The sequence below is a fragment of the Callithrix jacchus genome, chromosome 19 (assembly GCF_049354715.1).
Source record: "Callithrix jacchus isolate 240 chromosome 19, calJac240_pri, whole genome shotgun sequence".
Taxonomy (NCBI): domain Eukaryota; kingdom Metazoa; phylum Chordata; class Mammalia; order Primates; family Cebidae; genus Callithrix; species Callithrix jacchus.
Window position 1 is genome coordinate 5,482,178 of NC_133520.1, and position 26,211 is coordinate 5,508,388.

At 46.0% G+C, this 26,211-nt stretch overlaps 1 protein-coding gene across 12 annotated transcripts in view; it reads left to right on the forward strand.

The window, feature by feature from the left end:
• Window positions 1-26,211, forward strand: part of SUSD4 (sushi domain containing 4) — a 145,532-nt gene that overhangs the window by 114,709 nt on the left and 4,612 nt on the right. For 6 of the 12 annotated variants that reach the window (XM_078356386.1, XM_078356385.1, XM_078356387.1 and 3 more), the window contains 2 exons: window positions 21,907-22,098; window positions 23,530-23,674. In XM_078356386.1, coding sequence (XP_078212512.1) covers window positions 21,907-22,098; window positions 23,530-23,674 — 337 coding nt within the window. Of the gene's footprint in view, window positions 1-21,899; window positions 22,099-23,529; window positions 23,675-26,211 lie in introns of all 12 variants that reach the window. The other 6 variants (XM_078356384.1, XM_078356382.1, XM_078356383.1 and 3 more) reach the window with 1 other exon arrangement.

Sequence of the window (26,211 nt, forward strand, 5' to 3'; positions counted from 1 at the left end):
GTACAGTTTGTGAGAACACTAGCAACATTTAACTTCAGTGTCATCTCTGATGGTGGAAGGACTTGCTGATTGCAGAGAGGGTCAGAAATGATCTTCTGTATATGCTCCCTTACCTGTGGGCTTCCTGGGTTATGTGGTGGGACACACATTCCATTTGAATCTTGTGCCCCTGATTTCTTTTACTTACGAAAAATTCAGATGCCCTGATTACCTTTAGGAGTCCTGACTGTAAGGGAATCATGTATTGGAAAAGGTTCACAGACGTCAGAACAGTGACGCCGCGGATGTCTTGCGATTTATTTTCACCTCGTGGTGGTGAAGACTGTCCTCAGTGTAGCCGCTGGGGCTCCCATCACTGCAGAGAGGGCAAGCAGCCTCATCAGAACACAGAAACACGTGTCAGCTCATGATTGCAGCACCAGCAGCTCTCCACTGCTGTCAGAGGAAATCACGAGTTTACACCTGCTCCTTCACCTGTGTGCTCCTCCGTGGCTTCCTTGTGGCTTCAAAACCAGGCACACTTCTGATTTCTTATGTGAAGCCGTTTTTTTTTCTCTGAAGTTTCACAGTTGTCATCACATGCATTTTGTATTCCTTCAGGGACTTCCTAATGTGATGACTCAGAGATGGAAAGCAAATGAGGGCCCCTCCCTCAGTGCTGCTGGGTGATATTGATCTTAAATTTGATCTGTCGGCACAGCTCTGAGCAGGTAAACACCATGCTCCATCCGGCTTTGAAACAAGCAAAGCCCTAGCCTCATCATCATTGGCTTCCTTCAGTGGACACACGTATTGGCCTTCTGTGTTGTTACAACAGAACAAAAGTGGAAAATGTAATGTGCTGTATAATGTTTATTGATTTTCCCTGAGCTAAAAGCAAAGTTTCAGACATAGCCTTGGAGACAGCCCGGACTTGGGCATGGAGGATTCCATGCAATTTCCTGGAATCATTACCCAAACTTAGATCGGACAGCTCGGACAATGGCAGTTTTGATGATTAGAATTCAGCAGGACTCCTGAAGGCAGAGGTTGGGTGGTTCTGTACATATGGGAACAGAGTCCCTGTCCTCCTGTTCCCTCTGAGAGCCACAAAGACAACACACTGGGCTGTCTTGAGATGAGCCCTTGCACTGAGCACACAGGATCGCTGGCTTTCCCTCCACTTTCCCATGCTCTTCAAGGCCACCTTGAGACTTGAGATTGTGGCATTAAGAGTCAACTTTACTACTGAGCTCAGCTACAGAGTTCCCTTACGATCCAGGACAGCACTTCCCAAACTGCACCGTGCATGTGAACCACCTGGGAATCTTGCTGAAATCAAGTTTCTGATTCCGTAGGTGTTGCTGGAGAGTACTAATTTCTAATAAGCACTTAGCTGATCCCAAAATGGACAGTCCATGGACTGTAATTCATATAGCAAGAGCTCAGTGAAAGATGAAGACCCAGACTAGATACCATGACAATTTAATTTGCATCCTGACTCCACTCAATGTTGTAAAGCATCCATCCTCGGCATGTAGGGGATGGAGGGCGTCCCCCGACCATTGCAACTGTGGAGGCAATGCTTCCCAGCTTTGTCTACTGGTTAGAATCACCCCGGGGCTTTACGATCTATTCAAGCCCAGGACCCACTCCAGACCAATTAGGCAAAGCTCCCCAGGTGATTCTGTGCAGCCAGGGTTGAGGAACCAGTGGCTTAAGTCATTATTACACTCTTCAAATGCAGCACTAGCATGGCAGAAAGCGATGAGTTTGGGGGTAGTAATGGCAACGAACATCTGGAGCGTGCCTGTTTGGCCGTTTCACAAAGTGGATTCACATCTGTTATTTCTTCCTTATACCAACTGTATATGGTAGACTGCTGCTGTAAGAAGGTTCCCCGAAAGGGATGATGGCTCAAACAAAATAGCAGTTTGTTTTCATGTAGCGATATTGAGTGAATGTTGATCTGCCAGTGCCTCCTCCACCCAGTCAGTGAGGAGCCAGTGGGAAGCTCTGCTGGCTTCTGAGGTCTCTGAGGAGGGATCATCTCCATTCTGGGTAGACAGAAGCCTGGAAGGGATCATCTCCATTCTGGGTAGACAGAAGCCTGGAAGGGATCATCTCCATTCTGGGTAGACAGAAGCCTGGAAGGGATCATCTCCATTCTGGGTAGACAGAAGCCTGGAAGGGATCATCTCCATTCTGGGTAGACAGAAGCCTGGAAGGGATCATCTCCATTCTGGGTAGACAGAAGCCTGGAAGGGATCATCTCCATTCTGGGTAGACAGAAGCCTGGAAGGGATCATCTCCATTCTGGGTAGACAGAAGCCTGGAAGGGATCATCTCCATTCTGGGTAGACAGAAGCCTGGAAGGGATCATCTCCATTCTGGGTAGACAGAAGCCTGGAAGGGATCATCTCCATTCTGGGTAGACAGAAGCCTGGAAGGGATCATCTCCATTCTGGGTAGACAGAAGCCTGGAAGGGATCATCTCCATTCTGGGTAGACAGAAGCCTGGAAGGGATCATCTCCATTCTGGGTAGACAGAAGCCTGGAAGGGCTTCATGGATCAGGCTTGAAAGCAGCTCTGATCACTTCTACTCATATTCCATTGGCAAGAACCTAGAGGAACAAGGGACAGCAGGCAACGTGGACCAGCTAGGTGCCCGAGAGGAAGAGGGGACCAGGGATTATGGTGAGCAGCCAGCAGCCTCTCCTGCCAGCTGTGTGGGGTCGATTTGGGTGCACAGACTATAGGGGCAGGTCTTTCCTACATGAAGAACACCCAGGGGGCTGTATGGAGCTTTGGAAGAAGTAAGAATGAAAATACCCAGTCAAAGCACCTGGGCTCAGTGGCTCAGAAGGATTTCGTAGGTAAAAATATTCTACATTCTTCTACCTCTCCCATCCCCCCAACCCCTGCCTTGAAATTATTTGTGTGGATAGTTACAAGGCACACAGACTGGTTTTAAACCTCATTTTATTCTTTTGCATGTAGTGAAACATATAAATGGGTTAAGGACTGTGATAAGTGATACATAGTTCTCACGTCAGCTTCCCCACTGCCTCTGAGCAGTGGCCTTGCCTCACACTTCATTTGGAAAAGGGGGTCCTTCAGAGGGCAGCTTACTCATGCCCGCACCACCCTGGCCACCGATCTGCTGGTGCCCGTGTCCAGCGCTCCTGCTTCCCTCCAGCCCCTCCTACTCCTGTCAAAGTCCAGCCCTGCCTTCCACTCGTGGAGGACCGCATCTTTCTCCTCCTGAATGACTGCCCTCCTGCCTGGATTACCAACCTTGTGCCCTGTGTTGAACTACTGCCAACCTGTTAACAAGATCAAGAGCTCTGGGCTGGGGGTGGGGCTCTCCCTGAGCCCTCCAGCCATCGACTTTACTGCTTCCCTGCAGCAAACTTCTCTAAAGAGTCACCTAAGGTTTCCAACACCTTTTCCTTCCCAACTCACTGCAGAATGGCTTCCCCTCTGTCACTGTATGGAAGCTGCTTTTCTTAGGGTCACCACTGACTCCATATGGCCAAATCCAGTGGCCACTCTTCTGTTTCCATCCTTCTCCGCTTGCGAAGAACTGCTCTCTCTTCCTTGGGACAGTCTCCTGTGTGGGCTTCTGTGAAGCACCCCAGGCTACTCTGCCAGTCTCTCATCCCTGTCAGATGTCTCAGCATTTGGACCGGGTCCTGTTCCCTTTTCTCTCTGCCCTCTCCCCTTATGTGAGTGCATGCAGTCCCATGCCTGTCAAGATTATCTCTATGCTCATGAATCCTGAGTTCTGCATTATCCAGCTGCCTAACTGACCTGGATGACTTTCCCACTGGAAGCTCACACCTGACGAGTGCAAAACCAAGCTCTGTACCATGCCTTTCCATAAAACAAACACACACACAAAAAAAACCTAACATAGAAATTGGTACCACAATCAAGCCAGGTCAGAAATCCGGGAGTTAGCCTTGATTCATCTTCTCCTAGCCCCCAAATCACCAAGTCCTATTGTAGAAACAGAGGAAGAGCTTTCAAGTCACTCTCCTCCCCACCACATTGACTGCCAGCATCCTGGTCCAGGCCACCATCATCTATTCAAGTATGGCAGCCACTTCCTGGCACTCCTGCCATGCCTGTCCCTGCTGTACAACAGCCTGTTCTCCACCCAGCTGGCTTTTAAAAAATATATCAGTCCCTGATCTTTGAAGTGTCCCTTCACACTATGATAAAATCCCGACTGCTTGATGTGGCGCCATGGAGCTGCACACACACTGTCCCACCTGCCTCCCCTCCCTCATGCTGTGCAGCCCTCTGTCTCCTGCACACTCAGCGCCCCCCGGCCCAGGCCTCTCAGTGCCTGCAGCCCACCTTCACATGCGCCATCTCCCCTGCCAGGCATGTCCTCCTCCAGCACTTCCTGGACCGAGTCCTTCCTAGTCTTTCTGCATCGTGCATTCCTATATGCATTTATGATCGGATTAGGGCCTCTCATCTCTCTGAAGTGAAGGGACCAGTGGTTTGGTTGTTGTTTTCCAATATGTTGCAGACCAATAATATCCAATAAAAAACAGATTCTAGATAAAATAAAAAGACAAAGACATAATACAGGTCCCCTTTTTAACTATCAGATTAACTATAATCTAACTCTCATTAACTATCAGATTCAACTGTATTGTGTTATTTCAATGCAATTTAGATATTGAAAATGTCTATCAAAATAGAAATTGCAAACACATGGATGTTGTGACAAGGTCAAATCAGTTTCTCTATTTATTTGTCATGGCTTTGTAGCAAACAGTTGGTACACCAGTAGGGTGCACCAGTGGTCTGTGGACCCCACTGTGAATAGGACTGCTCTAGATTTCAGTTTAAAAGTCATCTATTTAGGAGCCTTTCCTGGACAGCTCGTCTAAAGCAGATTCTTGCACACACACCCAACGCTGTTAGTCTGTCTTCTGTACCTCCTATTGGTCTCCAGCATGGCACAGAGAATGTGTGATTAGATGTAACGTGAGCAGTTTCTTATCTTGAAACCAGTCTGTTGCTTCGCTATGAGTAATTTCTTCCATTTCTCTGACCACCCATATTCCCTGTTGAAGGTACTTTGGGCACCTGCCCATGACTGCGGAGACAGAGCAGCTCTATACCACCGTCTATCAGGAAGCAACACCTGAGCCTACACCGAGACTCAAGCAGATTTTAGCCACCAGTTCTCAGGGGTAGAATCCAATCTGTAGCATCAGGGTGGGGTTGGAGACTCAGCAGGGTCCCTGCATTATCTACATTGAGGGACCATGACCATGAGATGTCCCCACGTGACCTGCCTTCTCTTGACGGAGACTGTTCCACCCACAGACTCTCCTTCTTCCTGTTTATTTTCTCTTTTTCCTTGCTCCCCAGCTGCACTGGCACCTTGAAGTTTCACCTCTCAACTTCCCTAGGCCCAGGCCCTTTTCCTGGCCTCCTCTTGTGTCTGGAGGATCCTCACTTTCTCCCGCATGGAGTGCATGTGGCAGCTGTTCACTCTGGCCCATCTCCATTGCAGAGGAAGCAAGGTGGGCTGGCCTTTAGTTTTTTAAACCTTCTGACTCCTAGGTATCTAATTCCCTGCTAGTACCAGCATACACTTTAGCTCTTCCTGTGCATAAAAAAAATCTGCCTCCTTTTGGTCCAGGTGCCTTCCAAGCCCCCGTGGGGGATATGTGGTACCTGAGAGCTCCATTACAACTCCTGTATGTGTGAGATTGTACTATTAATGTTTTTCTCAGCAGATAGAGGAGAGGCCTATCCAGCCACATAAATATCCATGTGTTTACCTATTTATCATCTGAGGATGGGACCAAGGTAGTATCAGTGGTTGTCCAAAAAATATTTGTTAAATAAGTAAATTTAAAAATGAGTGAAAGAACGCAATTACTATACTTAGATAAGAGAATAAAGAGCCTTTTATTTCAGAAAATCCAAAATGCAGATTGTCCAAGTATAATAGTCTCCCTTATCTCTGCTGGAGGGGGTGCCGTGGTGCTGATAATGCAAAGCAGGAAGAGACCACGGAGGATTCCTTCCTTCCTTCTTCCTTCATTTCCTTTATTTCCTTCCTTCCTTCCTTCCTTCTTCCTTCATTTCCTTTATTTCCTTCCTTCTTCCTTTATTTCCTTCCTTCCTTCTTCCTTCCTTCCTTCCTTCCCTCCTTCCTTCCTTCTTCCTTCCTTCCCTCCCTCCTTCCTTCCTTCCCTCCTTCCTTCCTTCTTCCTTCCTTCTTTCCTTCCTACATTCTTCCTTCCTTCCTTCTTCCTTCCTTCCTTCCTTCTTCCTTCATTTTCTTTATTTCCTTCCTTCCTTCTTCCTTTATTTCCTTCCTTCCTTCTTCCTTCCTTCCTTCCTTCCCTCCTTCCTTCCTTCTTCCTTCCTTCCCTCCCTCCTTCCTTCCTTCCCTCCTTCCTTCCTTCTTCCTTCCTTCCTTCTTTCCTTCCTCCATTCTTCCTTCCTTCCTTCCTTCCTTTTTCTTTTTCTTTTCTTTTTTCTTTCTTTCTTTCTTTTCTTTGTTTTTCTTCCTTTCTTCCTTCTTTCCTTCCTTTCTTTTTCTTTCTCTCTCTCTCTTTCTTTCTTTCTTTCCTTCTTTCTACTTAGTACATCAATCAGCCTTTTTTTCTGGCTTCATTTTGCTTTGGGCAATAGTATTAGTTGCCTTTCTTTGAGCTCAGATAGTGCTGATGGGGGCCTGGATGTTTCTAAAGACAGGAGGGAAGTGGATGGAGATGTAGTTGGCTGTAAGCAAATGAAAATGCTCCAGCCACATGCTGGTAGTGGAGACAGCATGAGCTTTTGCTGCCTGGCCCTGGGGGCCCTCTGAGCCACCCAACCTCAGTGTTGTGAACAGCACTCACCAAAAGGAGCTTGAAGTCACCTGCAGAAAAAAGTCACAGCTGGAGAGAGAGAAGGATGATGTCACTGGGAGAAGGTGACTCTGAGTGCCCTGCCAGTGCACAGGGAGGCTGGGTGACTGTGTGCCTGGGAAGCCCCATCTCTCCAAAGGATAGTGTGGTTCACCTCCCAAAGAAACCAGCCAGGGTCGTCCATGGCAAGGCAGGCAGCCCAGCTCTGCTTCCTTAAACCTGTGGGGCTTATGTGCATCGCAGGCCTCCCTGGACCAAGGCAGCTTCTGTCTCTCCAGAAGGTGCTGTGGCATCTCCATGTGGGAATGCCCACAGAGCTGGCCAGTGTGCTCCAGGGAGAAGTCTGTTGCAGGGCCCCCTGTGGGGGGCCATCACCAGCCTGCCCATCATGGGAAGCATCTGGCCAGGGGGACACCCTTCCAGCTCACCCACTTAATCGGACCATGCCATGGGACAAGGAGAGGATCTGCCTTTGGTTGCATCCCTAATAAGACAGAGAAGCAGTAGGGTCAGATACTTTTGCCTAGGCTAAAAGTGGGACATGAGGAATTTGAGGACCGAGACAACTGACAGATGCTTTCTTCTCCCCACACTCCCCAGCAGCTTCACTCTGTGGCAGGGAGGGCCAGGGTCTGGATCCCCATCTCTGAAAACAAACCAATATTGGTACCTGATGTGAGCCTCCATTAGCAAGCCACCAGCTCAGGCCCTTACCTCATGCAGCCCTCACAACAGCTCTGGTGAGTGGGTATTATTTTCTCCATCAGACAGATGAGGAAACTGAATGAGAGGAGGTAATAACATGACCGTGGTTATTCAGCCAGTGAGTGGCAGAGCTGGCCTTCAAGTCCTGACTCATCTGCCCCCTAGTCACTGCCAGGCATCCTGCCAGGTGGATAGGGATGGGCCTGGGCCAGGGATGAGAGTGAGGGGCAGGTAGAAATTCCAAGGGGTGATTCCAGGGACATTGGGAGCATGGCAAGGGTGGGGCAGTGGAGGATTTGGGGTTGTTCCAATGGCTTGGAGATGCTGCTTCATATTTCCTGGGCAGGCAGAAGTGTTGTAAAACCCCCACAGCATTCCAGACACTGACAGTCCCACTCAAGAAATGACTGCCTGGCCTGAATACCACCACACCACCAGAGAGGCTCTGCAGCCTAAAACCCTTATGCTTACTTTTTCTGGGTTCATTGAGATGCTACATAATATTAAGAAAGAAGCCTAATTTTGGCTGGTTGCAGTGGCTCATGACTGTAATCCCAGCAATTTGGGAGGCCAAGGTGGGTGGATCTCTTGAGCCCAGGAGTTCAAGACCAGCCTGAGCATCATGGCGAAACCCTGTCCCTACAAAAAAATACAAAAATTAGCTGGGCATGGTGGTATGTACTTGTAATCCCAGCTATCTGGGAGGCTGAGGTGAGAGGATCACCTGAGCCCAGGAAGTTGAGCCTGCAGTGAGCCATGATCATGCCACTGCACTCCAGCCTGGGTGACAGAGCAAGACCCTGTCTCATACACAGATAGACAGACAGACAGACAGACAGACAGACAGACAGACAGACAGGCAGACAGATAGATAGAGAGATAGAGAGATACTCTAATTATTAGCAGCTTGCCAGCCCACTATAAAAGAGAGGTGGTAGGACTGTCTTCCCCAAGAAGACCAAGGAGCATTTCCAGGACTCAGAAAGGCACTCCTTTCTTTCATACTGGTTGGCAGTCACTTCTCAATAGCTGGTCAGACTCAGAGCACCCAGGCAAGCACTCAGCTCCTAAGTCAGAGATTAGCTGAGGCCCCTTCCAGAGAGGACTGTTTGTCCACAACCATCACTAGTCTAAAATCTTCAGTAACCCCTTGAAAAGCCTTTGGGGGAGAACTTTCAGTTTCTAGTTCTGCATGTAAGGAGTTCGGAAGTCACCAGTCTATGCTAACAATGAGTAAAAAGCTGAACAGACTGAAAAATCAAGAACTCTTCTGGTATCCATAAGAGAAGTAAGGTCACAGGGCAAACTGCTGCTCTCAGTATGGAGAGACAGATAGGTGCAGAGGGTCACGGCTTACCTGAGCAGATTCCCACCAAGGGAAGCAGACAGGGGCTGCGGAAGGTGTAAGAGAACCTAACTGCAACTGACGAATTGCTGCAGCCTCAGTGCGGACAACTCGAGAGGTAAAAGCTCTAGGGGGACCTAGTCAAGGGGGACCCCCACACTTTTGTGAGTTTTACCTCCAGGAGCTCTACCAGGTTCTCACAGTAAGCATTTTCCTCACATAAAAATCCCCTTGTGCTTTTGGCAGGGGAAGGAGAATGAGCCATTTTGAATTATGCCAGAGTAGCCTGTTAACATTGTCTGTCCTAAGAGAAACTTGCTAGCCACAGCCAAAACTGCTGGGGTATTGTCAGAGTCCAGCTGACCTGGAGGAAGGGAAGTACCCAACTCCAGCCCCCTCTAGACATCCTGTGCTAAGGCACTGAGGGGAAACAAAACAAAACAGAGAAACACTTGTGAAGTTCACAGTGTTCTTAGGACTACAGAATGCTTCTCCTTCCTCTGCACAGCACCACTGCATTACCAAAAGCCTCCTTACAGAAGTTCCTTTTACCTGGTACACCTTGTTCAGTTATCAAGAAGAAACTATAAGAAATATTAAAAGGCAAAAAAAAAACCCACAATTTGAAGAGACAGAGAAAGCATCAGAAGCAGACATGACAGGAATGTTGGGATTCTCAAAATGTGGATTTAAAACAACTATGATCAATATGCTAAGGGCTGTAATGGAGGAAATGTTCAGCATGTGAGAAAAAATGGGTGATGTAAACAGAGAGATGGAAATCCTAAGAAAGAGCCAAAAAGAAATGCTGGATATCAAAAGCACTGTAATGGAAACAAAGAATGCCTTTTGATGGACTTATTAGTTTACTGGACATGGCAGAGTAAAGAATATCTGAGCTTGAGGATATATTAGTGGAATCCTCCCAAACTGAGAAGCAAAGAGAACAAAAACTGAAGGAACAAAAAAAGAACAGACTATCCCAGGACTGTGGGACAACTATAAAAGGTGAAACATATGTATCATGAGGATACCAGAAAGAGAGGAAGAAATAGGTGAAACAATAATGACTGGGAATTTCCTCAAAGTGATGTCAGACACCAAACCACAGAAAGCTCAGAAAACCAGACAGGATTCACGCAAAACAAACTAACAAAACAACAAAACTGCAACCAGAAATATAGTTTTCAAACTACAGAAAAATAAAAAATTCCGAAAGAAGCCAGAGGAAAAGCACCTTACTCATAGAGGAACAAAGATAAGAATTATTTATATCTGACTTCTTCTGAGAAACCACGCAAGCAGGAAGAGAGAGGAATGAAACATTTAAAATGTTGAGAGAAAAAAATCCGCCAACCTAGAATTCTATACCCCACAAAAATTAACCTTCAGAAGTGAAGGAGAAAGGAAGACTTTCTCAGGTAAACAAAAATGTAGAAGTTTGTTGCCAGTAGGCCTTGCAAGAAATGTTAAAAAGAAGTTCTTTAGAGATAGAGAAAGTAATATAGGTCAGAAAGTTGGGTCTACATGAAGAAAGAAAGGACAATGAAGAAGGAATGAGTGAAGGTAAAATTAAAACTTTTATGTTTCTTATTCTTGATTGATCTAGTGGATAACAGTTTATTCAAAGTAATAATATCAAAACAATAGTAACAAGGTACTTGATTACATGTGCTTAGGTATATTACACACACACACATATGTGTATACACATATATGCTAAGTGGGATGAATGACAGCAATGATACAAGGGATGGGAAAAAGGGAAAAATAGGGTTATTTTGTAATTATAAGGTACTCATACTGCCTGTGAAGTGGCATTGTGTTATGTGAAAGTGGACTTGGAGTCACTGTACATGTTCATTGCAAATGCTAAGGCAACCAGTAAAAAAAGTTTAAAAAGAAGTATAACTGATATGCTATGACAGGAAAAATTGTAATCAGATAAAGTGCTCAATTAAAACCAAAAAGAGGCTGGGCACAGTGACTCACGCCTGTAATCCCAGGACTTTGGGAGGCCGAGGCGGGTGGATCACGAGGTCAAGAGATCGAGACCATCCTGGTCAACATGGTGAAACCCCGTCTCCACTAAAAATACAAAAAATTAGCTGGGCATGGTGGTGCATGCCTGTAATCCCAGCTACTCAGGAGGCTGAGGCAGGAGAATTGCCTGAACCCAGGAGGCGGAGGTTGCAGTCAGCCGAGATCACGCCATTGTACGCCAGCCTGGGTAACAACAGCGAAACTCCATCTCAAAAAAAAAAAAAGAAAAAAGAAAAAGAAATGCTGGAAGTGGAAGAAAAAGTGTAAGATAACAATAGCAACAAAGAACAAAGGCACCAAACAAAAAACAATAACAAATATGGTAGATAACTATATCAATAGTTATTTTGAATGTCCGTGGTCTAAATGCACCAATTAAAAGACAGAGATAGAGTAGATTTTTAAAAAGGATACAACTGTTTGTTTTTATAAGAAACCCATTTTAAATATGAAGACAAATTAATGTAAATTAAAAGGAAGTATATGGAGGAAAATGTACCATGCTAACAGTAATTAAAAGAAAGGAGCAGTAACTACTGCATATGTATTTCAGACAGAACAGACTTTATAGTAAGGAAAGTTACCAGTGATAAAGAAGAGCATTTCATAAAAACAAAGGGAAGGGTCAATTCCCCAAGAATACCTAACAATGCTGAACGTGTATGCATTTAACAGAGCATCAAACTGCATGAGGCAAAAACTGATGGAACAGCAGGGAGAAATAAATAAATCCACTATTATAGATAGAGATTAATACACCTCTATTGGAAATGGACAGATCCAGCAGGCAGAAAATCAGTAAGGACATAGCTGATTTCAGTACTATCAATCATTAAACAATAATTGACATACATAGACTACTTCATTTAACGACAGCAGAAAACACATTCTTCTAAGTTCATATGGAACACTCACCAAGATAGTTCACAATCTGCTCATAGAACACAGTAGAATTAAACTAGAAACCAATAGCAGAAAGATAATAGGAAAATCTCAAAATGTAAACAGTGTACTTCTAAATAACATGAGTCAAAGAAGAAATCTCAGGAGAAATTTAAAAAATATTTTAACTAAATAAAATGAAAACACAACTTAACATTTGTGGGATGCAGTGAAAGCAGTACCTAGATGAAAACTTCTAGCATTGAATACATACGTTAGAAAAGAAGAAAGATCTAAAATCAATAGTCTAACTTTCCACCTTAGGAAAGTAGAAAAAGAAGAGCAAATTAGATACAAAGTAAGCAGAAGAAAAGAAATAAGAATTAGAGCATGAATCAATGAAGCTGAAAACAGGAACTCAGTAGAGAAAATCAACAAAACCAAAAGCTGGTTATTAGAAAAGATTTATAAAATTAATAAACCCCTAACCAGGCTAAGCAAAAAGAGAAAGAACATAAATTACTAATATCAGAAATGAAAGAGTAGACATTACGACAGATCCCATGGACATTCAAAGGATAAAAAGGAATGCTGTGAACAACTGTATGCTCACAAATTTGATAACCTAGATGAAATGGGCCAATTCCTTGAAAGATACAATCTGTCAAAATTCACACAAGAAGAAACAGATGAGCTGAGTAGGGCTATATCTATTTTAAAAGTTGAATAAATAATTAATAACTTTCCCAAACAGAAAGCACTAGGCCCAGATGTATTTGCTGGTGAATTCTACCAAACATATAAGGAAGACAGTATACCAATTCTCTATAATCTCTTTCAGAGGATCGAAGCAGAAGAAATACTTCCAGACTGATTCCGTGTGTTGAGGACAGTATTACTCTGATACCAAAACCAGACAAAGACATTACAAGAAAAGAAAACTGCAGACCAATATTTTTCATGAACATAAATGCAAAATTCCTCAACAAAATATTAGCAAATCTAATCCAATAAAGTATTAAAAAATGACATACCATGATTAAGTGGAATTTATCCCAGATATACAAGTATACAAGGCTGGTTCAGCATTTAAAAATCAATTAATGCAATTCATCACAACAACTGACGGAAAAAAAGCACATCATCATTTCAGTAGATGCAGAAAAAGCATTGGACAAAATCCCATGCCAATTTATGAGAAAATCTCTCAGTAAACTGGAAATAAAGGGCAATATCCTCAACTGTATAAAGAATGTCTACAAAAATCCTACAGCTACCATTATGCATAATGAAGAGAAACTAGAAGCTTTCCCATCAGATCAGAGACAAGGCAAAGATGTTCTCTCTCACCCCTCCTTTTCAACATCATTCTGGAAGTTCTAGGCTAATGTAGTAAGTCAAGAAAAGGAAATAAAAGGTATACGGATTAAGAAGAAAGAAGTAAAACTATCATTTTCACAGGTGACATGATCATCTCTGTAAGAAACCCAAAAGAATTGACCAAAAAAAAAAAAAGAAAAACCCCTCCTAGAACTAATAAGCAATTATAGCAAGGTTGCAGGATACAAGGTTAATATACAAAGGTTAATCACATTCCTATATACTAACAATGAACAAGTAGAATTTGAAATTTAAAAACACAATATTATTTACATTAGCTCCCCCTAAAATAAAATGCTTAGATACAAATCTTACAAAGTCTGTATGAGGAAATCTACAAAACTCTTATGAAAGAAATCAAAGAACTAAATAAATGGAGAGACAGTCCATGTTCATGGATAGGAAGACTCAATATTGTCCAGATGTTCATTCTTCCCAAATTGCTCTACAGATTCAATGTACTCCTAATCAATATCCCAGCAGGTTATTTTTTTTGGTATTATTAAACTAATTCTAAAGTTTATATGGGGAAGCAAAAGACTGAGAATAGCCAGCTAATATTGAAGGAGAACAAAGTGGGAGAACCGACATTGCCTGACCTCATGACTTACAATAATGCTACAGCAATCAAGACAGTGTGGTCTTAGTGAAATAATAGACAAATAGATCAATGGAACAGAATACAGAGCCCAGAAATAGACTTACATAAATATAGTGAACCCATATTTGACGCAGGATAAAAGGCAATACAATGGAACAAAGACAAGACTTTTTGACAATTAATGCTGGAACAAGTGGGCATCCACATATTAAAAAAAAAACTAGACACAGACCTTACATTCTTTCATACAATTAACTCAAAATAAATCATAGACCTAAATGTAAAATGCAAAACTGTAAAACTCTTAGTGGATAGCATGTAAGAAAATCCAGATGACCTTGTATATGCTGATGTCTTTTTAGATACAACACCAATGGCATGATGTGTGAAAGAAAATTGATAAGTTGGACTTCATTAAAATTAACTTCTGTTCTACAAAAGACAATGTTAGCAGAATGAGAAAACAAGCCACAGACTGGTAGAAAATATTTATAAAAGGCACATCTGATAAAGGACTGTTATCCAAATATACAAGGAACCATTAAAAGTCTACAATAAGAACACAAGGCTGAGCACGATGGCTCATGTCTGTAATCCCAACACTTTGGTAGTCCAAGGCAGGTGGATCATGAGGTCCGGAGTTCAAGACCAGCCTGACCAACATGGTGAAACCCCTTGTGGTGCATGCCTGTAATCCCAGGAGGCTGAGGCAGGAGAATCACTTGAACCTGGGAGGAAGAAGTTACAGTGAGCTGAGATCAAGCCATTGCACTCTAGCCTGGGCGACAGAGTGAGACTCCATCTCAAAAGACTTATGTACTGACAGGACAACTGGATTAAAATAAGCATCAGTTTCATTAAAAAGTGCTAACTTGAAGATAAATCTTTTCACTCCAGCTCTTTAGAGGATATAAAGTGACCTTGAGGGACAGTGAAAGAAATCACAACATGGAATTCCTTGAATAAAAATTTATTGACTCTAAATAATTTTGGCTAATGTTACATATACACAATTTAAAAAAAAACCTTTTACACTGAAAAAAAAATGAACAACCTGATTTTAGAATGTTCCAAAGACCTTAATACCATAGAAGATATACAGATGGCACACAAACATATGAAAAGATACTTCGTGTCAGATGTCATCAGGAAATGCAAATTAAAACGAGAGAGATCACTGCTTGCCTATTAAAATGACCAAAATCTGGAACACTTACAACACCAAGTGCTGATGAGCATGAGGAGCCACGGGAACTCTCATCTGGTGCTGGCAGGAATGCAAAAGGATATAACCACTTTGGAAGGCAGTTTGGAAACTAAATATACTCTTCATATGATCCAGCAATCTTTCTCCTTGGTATTTATCCAAAGGAACTGAAAACTTATATCCACACCAAAGCCTGCACATAAATGTTATGGCAGCTTTATACGTAATTGCCAAAACTTAGAAGCAACCGAAATGTCCTTCAGTAGGTGAATGGATAAACTGTGGTACATCCAGACAATGGAATATTATTCAGCACTAAAAAGAAATTAAGCATCAAACCATGAAAAGATGTGAAGGGACTTTAAATGCATATTACTAAGTGAAAGACACCTGTCTGAAAAGGCTGCGCGCTGCACTATTCCAACTGTTAACATTTTGGAAAAGGCAAAACCATGATGACAGCAAAACAGTGATTGCCATGCTTTTTGGGGTGGGTGGGTGCAATGAACAGGCAGGTGACAGAGGATTTGGAGGGGGGTGCACAGTGAAACTACTCTGCATGATACCTTAATGGTGGATACATGTCAATATGCATTTATCCAAACCCATGCATGACAGCAAGAGTGAACCCTAATGTAAACTCTGGACTCTGCGTGGTAATGATAGGTTCAGCAATGGTAACAAATGCACCACTCTGGTGGGGATGTGGATGATGGGGGAGGCTGTGCTTGCATGGGAGCAGGGAGTATACGGGAGCTTCCTGTACCTTCTGCTAATATTGCTGTGAATCTAAACTGCTCTAAAAAATAAAGTATTTTGGGGGAAAAAAGGCTTCAGGGTTTTTTTTTTTTTCAATCAAGAGAAATAGTCTTATGTTTTTATATTTACACTTCTTTGTTTCTGGAGGAAGACCTGAACATTTTTCCCTGTCCTTTATTTCCCACACGTCAGGTTGGCAGCTGCTGTGCTTTATCTTTGTCCTGTTAAAGTCCTCTCCCACCCCAGCACCTACCTGTTCCTTAACTAGCACCACCACATCTCTGTTCTAAATGTGGTTCTCCTGCATTAAAGGACATTTGAATTAAACATTCCATTTTTATCATATACCGTATTACACCATGATCTGCACACCTGTTAGTGCATCAAGGAAAGAACCAACTGGCATTGTTTTGCAGATGTTAGAAACACTGACCTCTTTATTTTAGTGTGTATCTCAGAGGTGGGACTGGTGAAGCTCATCCCTAAAGTGTACGTAAATCCTTGTGTGTAGTGTCCATCGGGTGAAGCTGTGAGGCTATGATAAAACTATTATCATGTCTCCCCTTGTTTTCTCATTAAAAAATAGGACCAGACACAGCGTGGAAATTGCCGAACATTGCCAAGAGGAGAGAAGCGGGCAGGGAACTGCTTCTGGTTTATTGTGAAAACTTTGACATTTCCATTCACTCAATAGCAAATGTTTATCCGGAATTATGCTGGATGCTACAGGAGTCAGAAAAACTAAAGATCCCATCCCTACTCTCAAAGAGTTAACAGATCTGTACAAGTATTAGGCATGTAAAACGCGCCAAGTGCCCAGGAACCCCAAGGTCACTGCCTGTGCGCTTGGGGAGGGCTTCCCTAAGGGCTGGTGTTTGTGCTGCAGTTAAATCTGCATAGGAGGAAATAGCCAGAGGGAGGGTGAGGAAAGGACACAGTTGAGGGGAGGCTGGATCCGGAGGGAAGGCTTATTTGGGGAAATTGCAGGCTTATAGCAGGTGCATCCGGCCAGGCTCAGGCCATTCTTGGGCACCACAGGGAAGACTTCAGGTCCCATGCCTCGGCACTCCATCCTTTGGTCCCGCCTCCCCCCATGTCCCACCTCTGGAAAGTTCCATAAGAGACTAAATATGGTAAAAACCGGACTCTGCAGCCATTTGGATAGGTAGGAATTTTCCGGCTAGTCTGAAAGAGCCGTAACCCTGTCATGAAACGAGGAGCAGAGACTTCACACTTGGGGGACAGGAATCATCTTCTGTTTCTGGCTGAGTCTCAGCAGAGCCTTGCTTGGATTCTGCCTGTAACCACCAAATGTCCAGACTCCAAGCCTCACAAAAGCCGTAACTGTTGCTAATAATATCTAAAGTAAGATTAAGAAAAATGGAGTTGCAGAAGTATCTTTGTTCATCACCCACAGGTTTTCCCCGGGTGTGTTTTCCTTAGAACTAGCAAGTGACAGGATATGAGTCACAGGCTGAGCCTAAAGGAGTTCTAAGATAAGAACAGAAAAAAGTGCTATAGCCAGTCCACTTTTACTCACCGGAATTTCTAGGAACACATAGGTTATTTCAAATGCCAGCCGCATGGCTATTGTTCATGGGGCTGTTTGCCATGTGTCTAAGGCCTCTGGGTGTGGGGGAGTGTGTGTGTGTCTGTCTGTCTGCATAGAACTGTCTGTTAGGGAAGGTGTGGAGAAGAGATATTAGCAGAACTCAGTGAGCTCCATAGTGAGAGGCTGTGTTGCGTGAGAGGTGGAAGTCCCTAAGCCACGGCTGTTTTTATATCGGGTATTTTAAATAAGACTCTCTAAGTTTGTAATTAATAATACTTTTGTTGTTGTTTGCTTCCAAGTTGAAAGAAACACTCCCACCGTCTACCCTCACCACCCCACATGGGGCTTTCCTTTATAGCAAAGCTAATGGCTTGCCAGGTGCAATCATCAGAGACACTACAAGGTGTGAAGATAAATGTTTCTACTTAGGGGGAAAATGCATCTTCATTACCAGCCAACTATGACAGTCCCAGAGTTAAAGCCTCTACAATGGATGGTTTTTATCTGACCTCTGAGAAAATGTGGTGATGAGATGCAGTCACATTCGCTGAATGTTTGGGGCTTCCCTGGTGCAATCCCACATATCCTAATTGCCTAAGGAGCCTGGCAGTGCCCCAGTATGGGAAGGGTAGCATGGGAACCCCAGCAAGTTTGGACTCCAGTGATACTAATGGCTGTTATTTATTAAGTGCCTACTATGTCCCTGACATTTGCATTACACGGTTTCCATACATCAAATCCTCACATCAACTGGAGGAGCTGGGGATTGTTTCACTCATTAGACAGAAGAAAAAGCTAAGACCCCAAGAAGTCAGACAAGCTGCCTAACCCCCGAAGCTCATCAGTGGTAGAGTTGGGCTTTGAACACAAATTTGGATAACCCCCAGCCCATACCCCTATATGCCACTCCATGCTGCCTGCCTTTGCCCATTAAATGGTTGATTAAATGGTTGATCCGTATAGTACAGAAATTCTTGAGCACACCATGGGACCATTTGCCTCGGGGCGAATGCAATGATTTGAACTCGTTCATTCTTCCGGCCCAGTGAGAAAAAAATGCTGCTCATCACAAACGCATCCATTTATGTGGCCTCTTTCATGACGTTTTCTGTGCTTTGAAACTGTTTTGGTAATTCTCTAATCCTACAGTGCCCCTCAGGGACTAGTTTGGAGAGCCTTTTAGGAGGAGTGCCCTCCTGCCCTGTGTACCCTTTTTTCTCTTTCATAAAAATGTTATATGTTTAAGGTATCCAACGTGATGTCTTGAGGTACATCTACATAGTGAAATGATTATTACAGTCAAGTAAGTTAAGACAATCCGTCTCCTGAAATCTACTCTCTGAGTGCATTTCTACTGTAATACAGTATTAACTGGAGTGCACATACTGTGCATCAGAGCTCTGGGCTTCATCTTACAGAACTGCAGCCTTGTGCCCTTGGGCCTACATCTTCTGATTTTCTCTACCTCCTCGACCCTGGTAATCACCATTCTGCTCCCTGTTTTTATGGGCTAAACTTTTTTAGATTTCACATATAAATGAATTGTGCAGTATCTGTATTTCTGTGCCTGGTTTATTTCACTTAGCAGACTGTCCTGCAGGTTCATCCATGGTCCTCAGTGGCAGGACTTCCTTCTTTTTGAAGGCTGAATAGTATTCCATGGTGTATGTATTTTCTTTATCCATTCATCTATCGATGGACATTTGCTCTTGACCACAGAAAGGGGCTCCTGTCCCACAGAAAGTGCTGCCTCCTGAGTATACAGTGGCACTGGGGAACGCTCCAGCAGTGCAGGGGAGGTGGCCCCCCCAGTCAGTCCTGGGGCCACTGGAGACCCCTTCCTAGTGTTCTCCCAAGATTTGAGTGGAGGAGAAATAGCATGGGGGAGGGCCTCCAAGGAGAGAAGAGCCCTCGCTGCCACATCCCTGGATCTCCCAGGCCCAGTTCAACAACATGGCCAGTGCCTTTTTCTCTCTCCCTCTTCCTCATCAGCTGCCCTTCCCTTTGCTTCTTTCTGCTTTATTTCCTGGGGATGCTCCCAGAGCACCCTGGTGATAGCAAATTTGAAAAGAGCAAAAGAGTTTGTAGAAATGCAAGTGGTTATGTGACTGCATTTGCCAGCCCAGGAGATACCCTGAGGCAGGGCAGCAGAAAGCTCCTGGGCCTCAGAGTCAGAGCTTAAAGCCTGTCCCTGCCAGTGACCACCTGTGGGATCCACACAGCAGCCACCTGACAGCCACCATTTACTGAGCACACCTGGGCCTGCCACCCTCAGATCCACCCCTGGACCTTCCCTGCACTGCACCAGATCTAGACATGCTGTCCACCACAGACCCCATTTCCCAGACCCTCTTGTCACCTGGCTCCCCACTGGCTTTGTCCAGAGGGAGTCTAAAGGGTGGGCAGGTGGAGAAACCAGGCTACTTCTTTCTCACTCTTCCTGCCCTGGGGGCATCTCCAGCAGAGTCTGAACTGCCCAGGCTCCAGCTCCTGCAGGATAGCCCTCCATGGTTCCACCTTCCACTGGGGACCCCAGCAATGAGACCCCTTCATCCCACCAGCCCAGGAGTGGTAGCGGCTTCCTGCTCTCGCTAATCTCGGGGGGTTCCTGCTGGCTTCTCCACTTTGCAACAACTCATTATATTCCATCTTTTTAGATACTTGAATCCTGGTTTTCTCTGAATAATCACTTACAATTTGTCAGCTCTGAACTAAGCCCTCACCAGCATTTCTCAAAATAGCCCTCAGAGACTCCTGTACAGCTGAGGACCTGAAGCTCAAGGATGAGCAGGGACTGGTTTGGGGTTGCTCGGCTGGTGAGCAGCTCAGCCAGAATTCAGACCTAGACCTATCTGGAGCAGCTCAGCCAGAATTCAGACCTAGGCCTGTCTGGAGCAGCTCAGCCAGAATTCAGACCTAGACCTATCTGGAGCAGCTCAGCCAGAATTCAGACCTAGGCCTGTCTGGAGCAGCTCAGCCAGAATTCAGACCTAGACCTGTCTGGAGCAGCTCAGCCAGAATTCAGACCTAGGCCTGTCTGGAGCAGCTCAGCCAGAATTCAGACCTAGACCTGTCTGGAGCAGCTCAGCCAGAATTCAGACCTAGGCCTGTCTGGTGCAGCTCAGCCAGAATTCAGACCTAGGCCTGTCTGGAGCAGCTCAGCCAGAATTCAGACCTAGACCTGTCTGGAGCAGCTCAGCCAGAATTCAGACCTAGGCCTGTCTGGTGCAGGCCTGGGCTTCTACTTACTCCTCTAGTTGCGTCTGTGAGTTTGCATTTTCCCTTCCCTGAAAGAACCAAGATCTACACCACGGTGTTGTTTGCAGGACGACAGAGTGCCTGTAGCGTGCCTTCCCCACTGCTTCACCCACCTCCAGCAGGGTGGCCTGCTCTGCATGGAGAACCATCTTGTTATCCAGCCTCAGTGGGTACCTGTTGCTGCCAGTGAGTGGTTCCGGTGGCCAGTGTGGAGAGGCACCCCTTCCAGCCTGTATGGTGGGCAGTACCTGTTGTGCACTGGCCTGGGTGTTTGGTTACCCCAAGAAAGGCAATCAAAAGTTAACTTTTTGGCTTGAGGAGGTTTTTTTGTCAAAGTTCTTACTGGTTTCCATGAGTGTGGGTTTGAAGCTGGCACTGGTAGAATCTGTGGTTTGACTGTTTCTTGAAGAATGTTTAAACGCTGTTTATTTCTGATCCAAGAAAGAGCTCCCTGTGGCATGAGATAGAAAAGCACCAAACTCCCACTGCAGCCGTCTTTCCGGTGACAGAGATGGAACCATTCTTACCTTGCAACCTAGAATGCAGTACCAAGATGGGACACTAAAAACAACTTTTTCTTCCCCTAACATGACGGAATATTAGTCAGAAAAACCCTGAGGCGTCATCCTAGGGTAGCATAAGCTTCCATTTTACAGAGGACAGAAATCAAGGCTCAAAGAGGTTAAGGGATCTGCTTCAAGTCACACAGGGTGGTGGTGGTGGTGGCAGAACCAAGCCAGGACTCCTGACTCTGGTTGCCCTGGAGGCTGTGCCATGGCTTTGCAAGCAGAGCTGGAAGAGCTGCTCCGTGTTCGTCATTGGCCGAGCCCTAGCGGGGCATAGGGGACCAGGTCAGGGACACTGCCCTGTGATTTCAATAGTCCCAAATTACTACCGTGGTCACAGAAGCCGGCTTGGGATAGCTATGCCTTTCAGTAAAGATTTTGTCCAGAAATTTCTTCATTTTATTTACTAGGTTGTCTGGCATATAATAGCATGCATTATTAATAGAGTAGCTTAATACTCTCTATTAAATAGGCATACTCTGCATTGTAAAACGAGCCTCTCTTTTACGATGTACTTCACAATGGCATGTCACAACAGAATATTAGAGCAGGCTTCCATTTGGCCTTCCCTGAAAATCCGAAAGAAGAGACCATCTCTAAGGCAACTCAGTAGCCTGGTGATTAATCTATAAGCACACCTTTAACTAAGTCCTCCTAGGCCATTCTTTGTCTTAAGGGCTTCGGACAAAGGTGAGCGTGTGGTACTGAAACCCTTATTCTCCCCTACTGCCCAAGTTTGTCCACTACCTCCAATGGTGAGTCACGGAGATTTCATCTGCCATCCGCGGCCTTGTGAGCGCTACAACCACGGAACTGTGGTGGAGTTTTACTGCGATCCTGGCTACAGCCTCACCAGCGACTATAAGTATATCACCTGCCAGTATGGAGAGTGGTTTCCTTCCTATCAAGTCTACTGCATCAAATCAGGTAAGACTGAAGGCCTTGCCCTTAGAGGAGATGGACCCTCCATGGGTCATCTGCACGTAGTGGGTCGTGGTTGTGTACCAGGCTGTATCCCTCCTCCAACACGCTGTGTCAGGAACAGGATGTCAAAACATAGCATTGCGGGTCGATGGGTTCTGTGCCAGATGCTTGTAGGTCCTGTTCAGAGGGTCAAGAGCATTAACCCATCTGCTGGAGGTCCTTCCATGGATGCGAGGGGTCTAGCGACCCTGTTCAGAGGGTCAGAGTATTAATCTGTCCATTCCCAAGTTAAAAGGCTGACCCTCTAAACAGAGTCCCAGACCCCTAGCATCCATGGAAGGACCTCCAGCTTCTGCACTCTTTTCTCCCAGCCTTGTCCCTTTCCACTGGTAAGGACACAGGTCCATGGGTGTGACCAGAATTACATGCATTGCCCTGGACCCAAATGATGCATAACTTTTCCACTCAAGGACACATATCAGAATACAAATGATACTGTGCATAGCACCTGCTCTCACTCGCAAAACTCTAGGCCATTTGCAGGCTTCAGGGCTTCATAGTTAAAAGCAAATGACTTACTTTCAAACCACCTTCCCCACTGGCCTCAGTGCACCTGGGTAGTGACCATAGGATGCAGACTGGGGTGCCAGCGTATACCCACTGTCTCCTTCCTACTCTTCCCAGTGCTTTCCAGGCTGGGGATCCTGCCCTGAGCAGTGGTGATGACTGCATGCTTCTTGCCTGGACTCAAGGAAGCACTTGTTAATGCTGGGTCTCTAGCAGCACAGATGGTCCTATGAGCCAGCTAGTGGTGAAGTGCAGACAGAGTGTCTAAGAGGGTGCGCATGACAAGGTAGGGAGGCATCTAAGAGATGCCTAAGGTGGCCTGTGCCCGAGGATAAGAATCTCTTCTGGAAGGGCCTGCTCTTGCTTCCCCTGACCTGGCAGGCAGTCGATGGCAGAGGTGGTAGGGCGTGAGAGCTATGGAACAGGTAGCCCCTTTACCCTCTGTTCCTTGCTTTACCCAGCCCCACAGCGTATTCCAGAGCATTCACAAAGGTCCCAGCTTCCCACTCCCCCAGCCCTTGGTCCATTCCAGAACAACTTCTCCAGGCAAGAGGGATGCCCCGCTTTGTCCTCAAGAAGCAGATGCATTATTTAAGCCTGTGCCAGGCCTGTGCTTGGGACTCGAGTGTGAGCATGCAGGTCTGCAAGCTGGCGGAGCCCATGCTGGAGACAGGTTTTCAGTGTTGTGTGGATCCTGATGCAGTTTACACGAGCTGCAGGGGCCGTGGTGTCTCAGCCAAGCCCCGGGGGCAGAGGCACCCTACGCGCATCTCTTGTGCCAGATGACCCAGCAAATGAGCCTAGGGGAACCTTGGTACCCCTCACAGTCTGGGAGCTTCGTGTGCAGCTTTGTTCTCTCTCATGCAGAGCAAACATGGCCCAGCACCCACGAGACCCTCCTGACCACATGGAAGATCGTGGCGTTCACGGCAACCAGTGTGCTGCTGGTGCTGCTGCTCGTCATCCTGGCCAGGATGTTCCAGACCAAGTTCAAGGCCCACTTTCCCCCCAGGTCAGTTTCATGTCTTGGTAGCTGTGGCTCAAGGTCTGGCTCAGTGCAGCCATGTTTGGCAGCAGAGAGAACATGCGATGAGTGAAAAGCTGGAGCTCTAAAGGGAAATAGGGGAGGGAAAAAACCACATTCTACGGTGTTTTGTGGTGTCGGGTCAGAGCAGCAAGCTGTAGACAGACCTCATTTCCCTCTTTCTTTCTTCCCTCTCTCCTCCTTCCTGCAGTAGACCATTTGCAGGCAGGCATCATGGGGGGCTAGCGATGGGATCACAGAGTTAGGGCTGCCAGCTGTGCACCGCTCCACCCAGCGTTGCCATTCCCACTGTGGTCACCCTGCATGTGGCCCTGGAGTGAGACACCACGCAGCTCAGTCCATAGGGAGGATTAGACGTGCACACAGCTGACAGGGACATAGGTCAGAGTTGTGTAAGCAAAAGTGTTATGGATTGAGAAGCCTCAGGAAGGAGGAAAGACTTAGGCTGGGAGAATCAGGAGAGGGCTAGTGGGAGTCTACCGTGAAGTCCGATCTGAACCCCTGGAGTGGGACCTGTGGAAGGCGTTTCTCCATCCTTCTCAGCTGCACCATTCAGCTCAGGTTGGTGTCTTCAGTCTCAAATCAACACCAGAGAGGACTGCACCAGCACCCTCAGGAGCAAAGAAGAGCCACCCAGCACTGTTGCTGGCAGATCACTGTTCCTGGAGAGAGAGATAGTTTCGAAAGCAAAAGGAAAAGTTTATGAGCATCAAGAAGAGAAGATGAGGGCCGGCCATGGCAGCTCACGCCTGTAATCCCAGCACTTTGAGAGGCCAAGGTGGGCAGATTACCTGAGGTCAGGAGTTCAAACCAGACTGGCCAACATGGAGAAACCCCGTCTCTACTAAAAATAAAAAACTAGCCAGGTGTGGTGGCGAGCGCCTGTAGTCCCAGCTGCTTTGGAGACTGAGGCAGGAGAATCACTTGAACCCAGGAGGCAGAGGTTGCAATGAGTCAAGATGGCGCCACTGCACACCAGCCTGGGTGACAGAGTGATACTCTGTCTCAAAAAAAAAAAATAGGAGATGAGGACAGCAAAACATCTCAGAACACTAACCAGGGGCCACCGGCACAAGCTGTCTTTTCCTTGCCTTCTGTCGCCACGTCAGAGTCTTCTCATTTTAGAACCTAATGCTTCAGAAAAGGACTTTTGCTCACAGGGACAGCCTAGTACCCTGAGTCATATGTACCTGAAAAAGGGACTCTTGCGCATGGAGGAGGCTCCTGGAATTAACCCCTTCTTTCTTCCCTCCAGGAAAATGCAGTGCGTCTCTCATACCTCCCCATTGTGAGGAGTGAAGGCAGTGAGCAGAGCTGCTGGAGACAGTGCCTGCCTGCCTTTGCCCTTAACCTCACACCCTACAGGGCAGCCTCCCTCACACACCAGTGCTCCCCTGCCGGGCATCAGGGACCCTGCATGCTCACAACCTGACAGGTGCACGCCTCTCTCCCCAGCCACAAATGTGTGCTAGATGTGGGTGTCACCTGCATCCTTCCACAGGCCCAGAGGTGTATCAGTGCCATCCTGGTGCCACGCAAGCTCTTGCTGAGATACTGAACTCTTCCTTCCTCTCCAACCTGCCATTCACTCTCCGTCTTCCACATTATTATATATTCATCAAGGGACCGTGTTCTATCACTGAGCAATTACAATATCTCAAGAAGGCCTAAGGATTACAGAGAGAAAGCCAACCCACAGGGCTGTGATTGATAGTGCACTTGAGTACGTTAAAAGGGCCCACAGAGCTATTTTTCTACATATTCTTGGAAGAAAAGTTTCCAGGATATCCACTAAACATTAGGATTTTTAAAAAATGTTCTGAAAACTTTCACCTGATGTTCTTAGCCCATGAGTCTTGCATTTTATATTGAGTTGTTTTGGGAAGGTTGGACTCATCTATCCCAATACATGACAAGAATCTCAAGGGCAAACCAAGAATGGACATTTTTCCTCCAGGTCCCATAAGAGTAGACCCTGCCGGGATGTTGACAAGGGCTACACGGGAGCTGACTGGCATGGCTGGGACGTGTGGAGGGGGAGCTACCAGATGTGGGAGCTGAGGCCTGGGTGTGGACTGTTAGGGAGAAATGGAGAAGAGAGGCATCTGCTCACCCTGGCCTACATGGAGGTGAGAGGTCTCTGCTCACAACATGGAGGTGCGAGGGACGGTCAGGAGGCAGGGAGTCCTGAGTCAGAAGGGGAGGCCGGCACAAGACAGCAAAGTGGCCAGAGAGGAAGGGAGCACCATTGTCAAGGACACAGTGACTAGTGGTGGCTGTGGAGGGATAGCACTCTGGCTCAGAGCAAGCTCCTCCTTTCCTCCTGCCTCCTGCCTTCTGGAGAGTGTGGTCTTGGTGGTCTCCCATACTCTCTGGCAGCCTTTAAAAGCTGCAGGACAGGACAGGCATGGTGACACATGCCTGTAATCCCAGCACTTTGGGAGGCTGAGGCAGGCGGATCACAATGTCAAGAGATTGAGACCATCCTGGCCAAGATGGTGAAA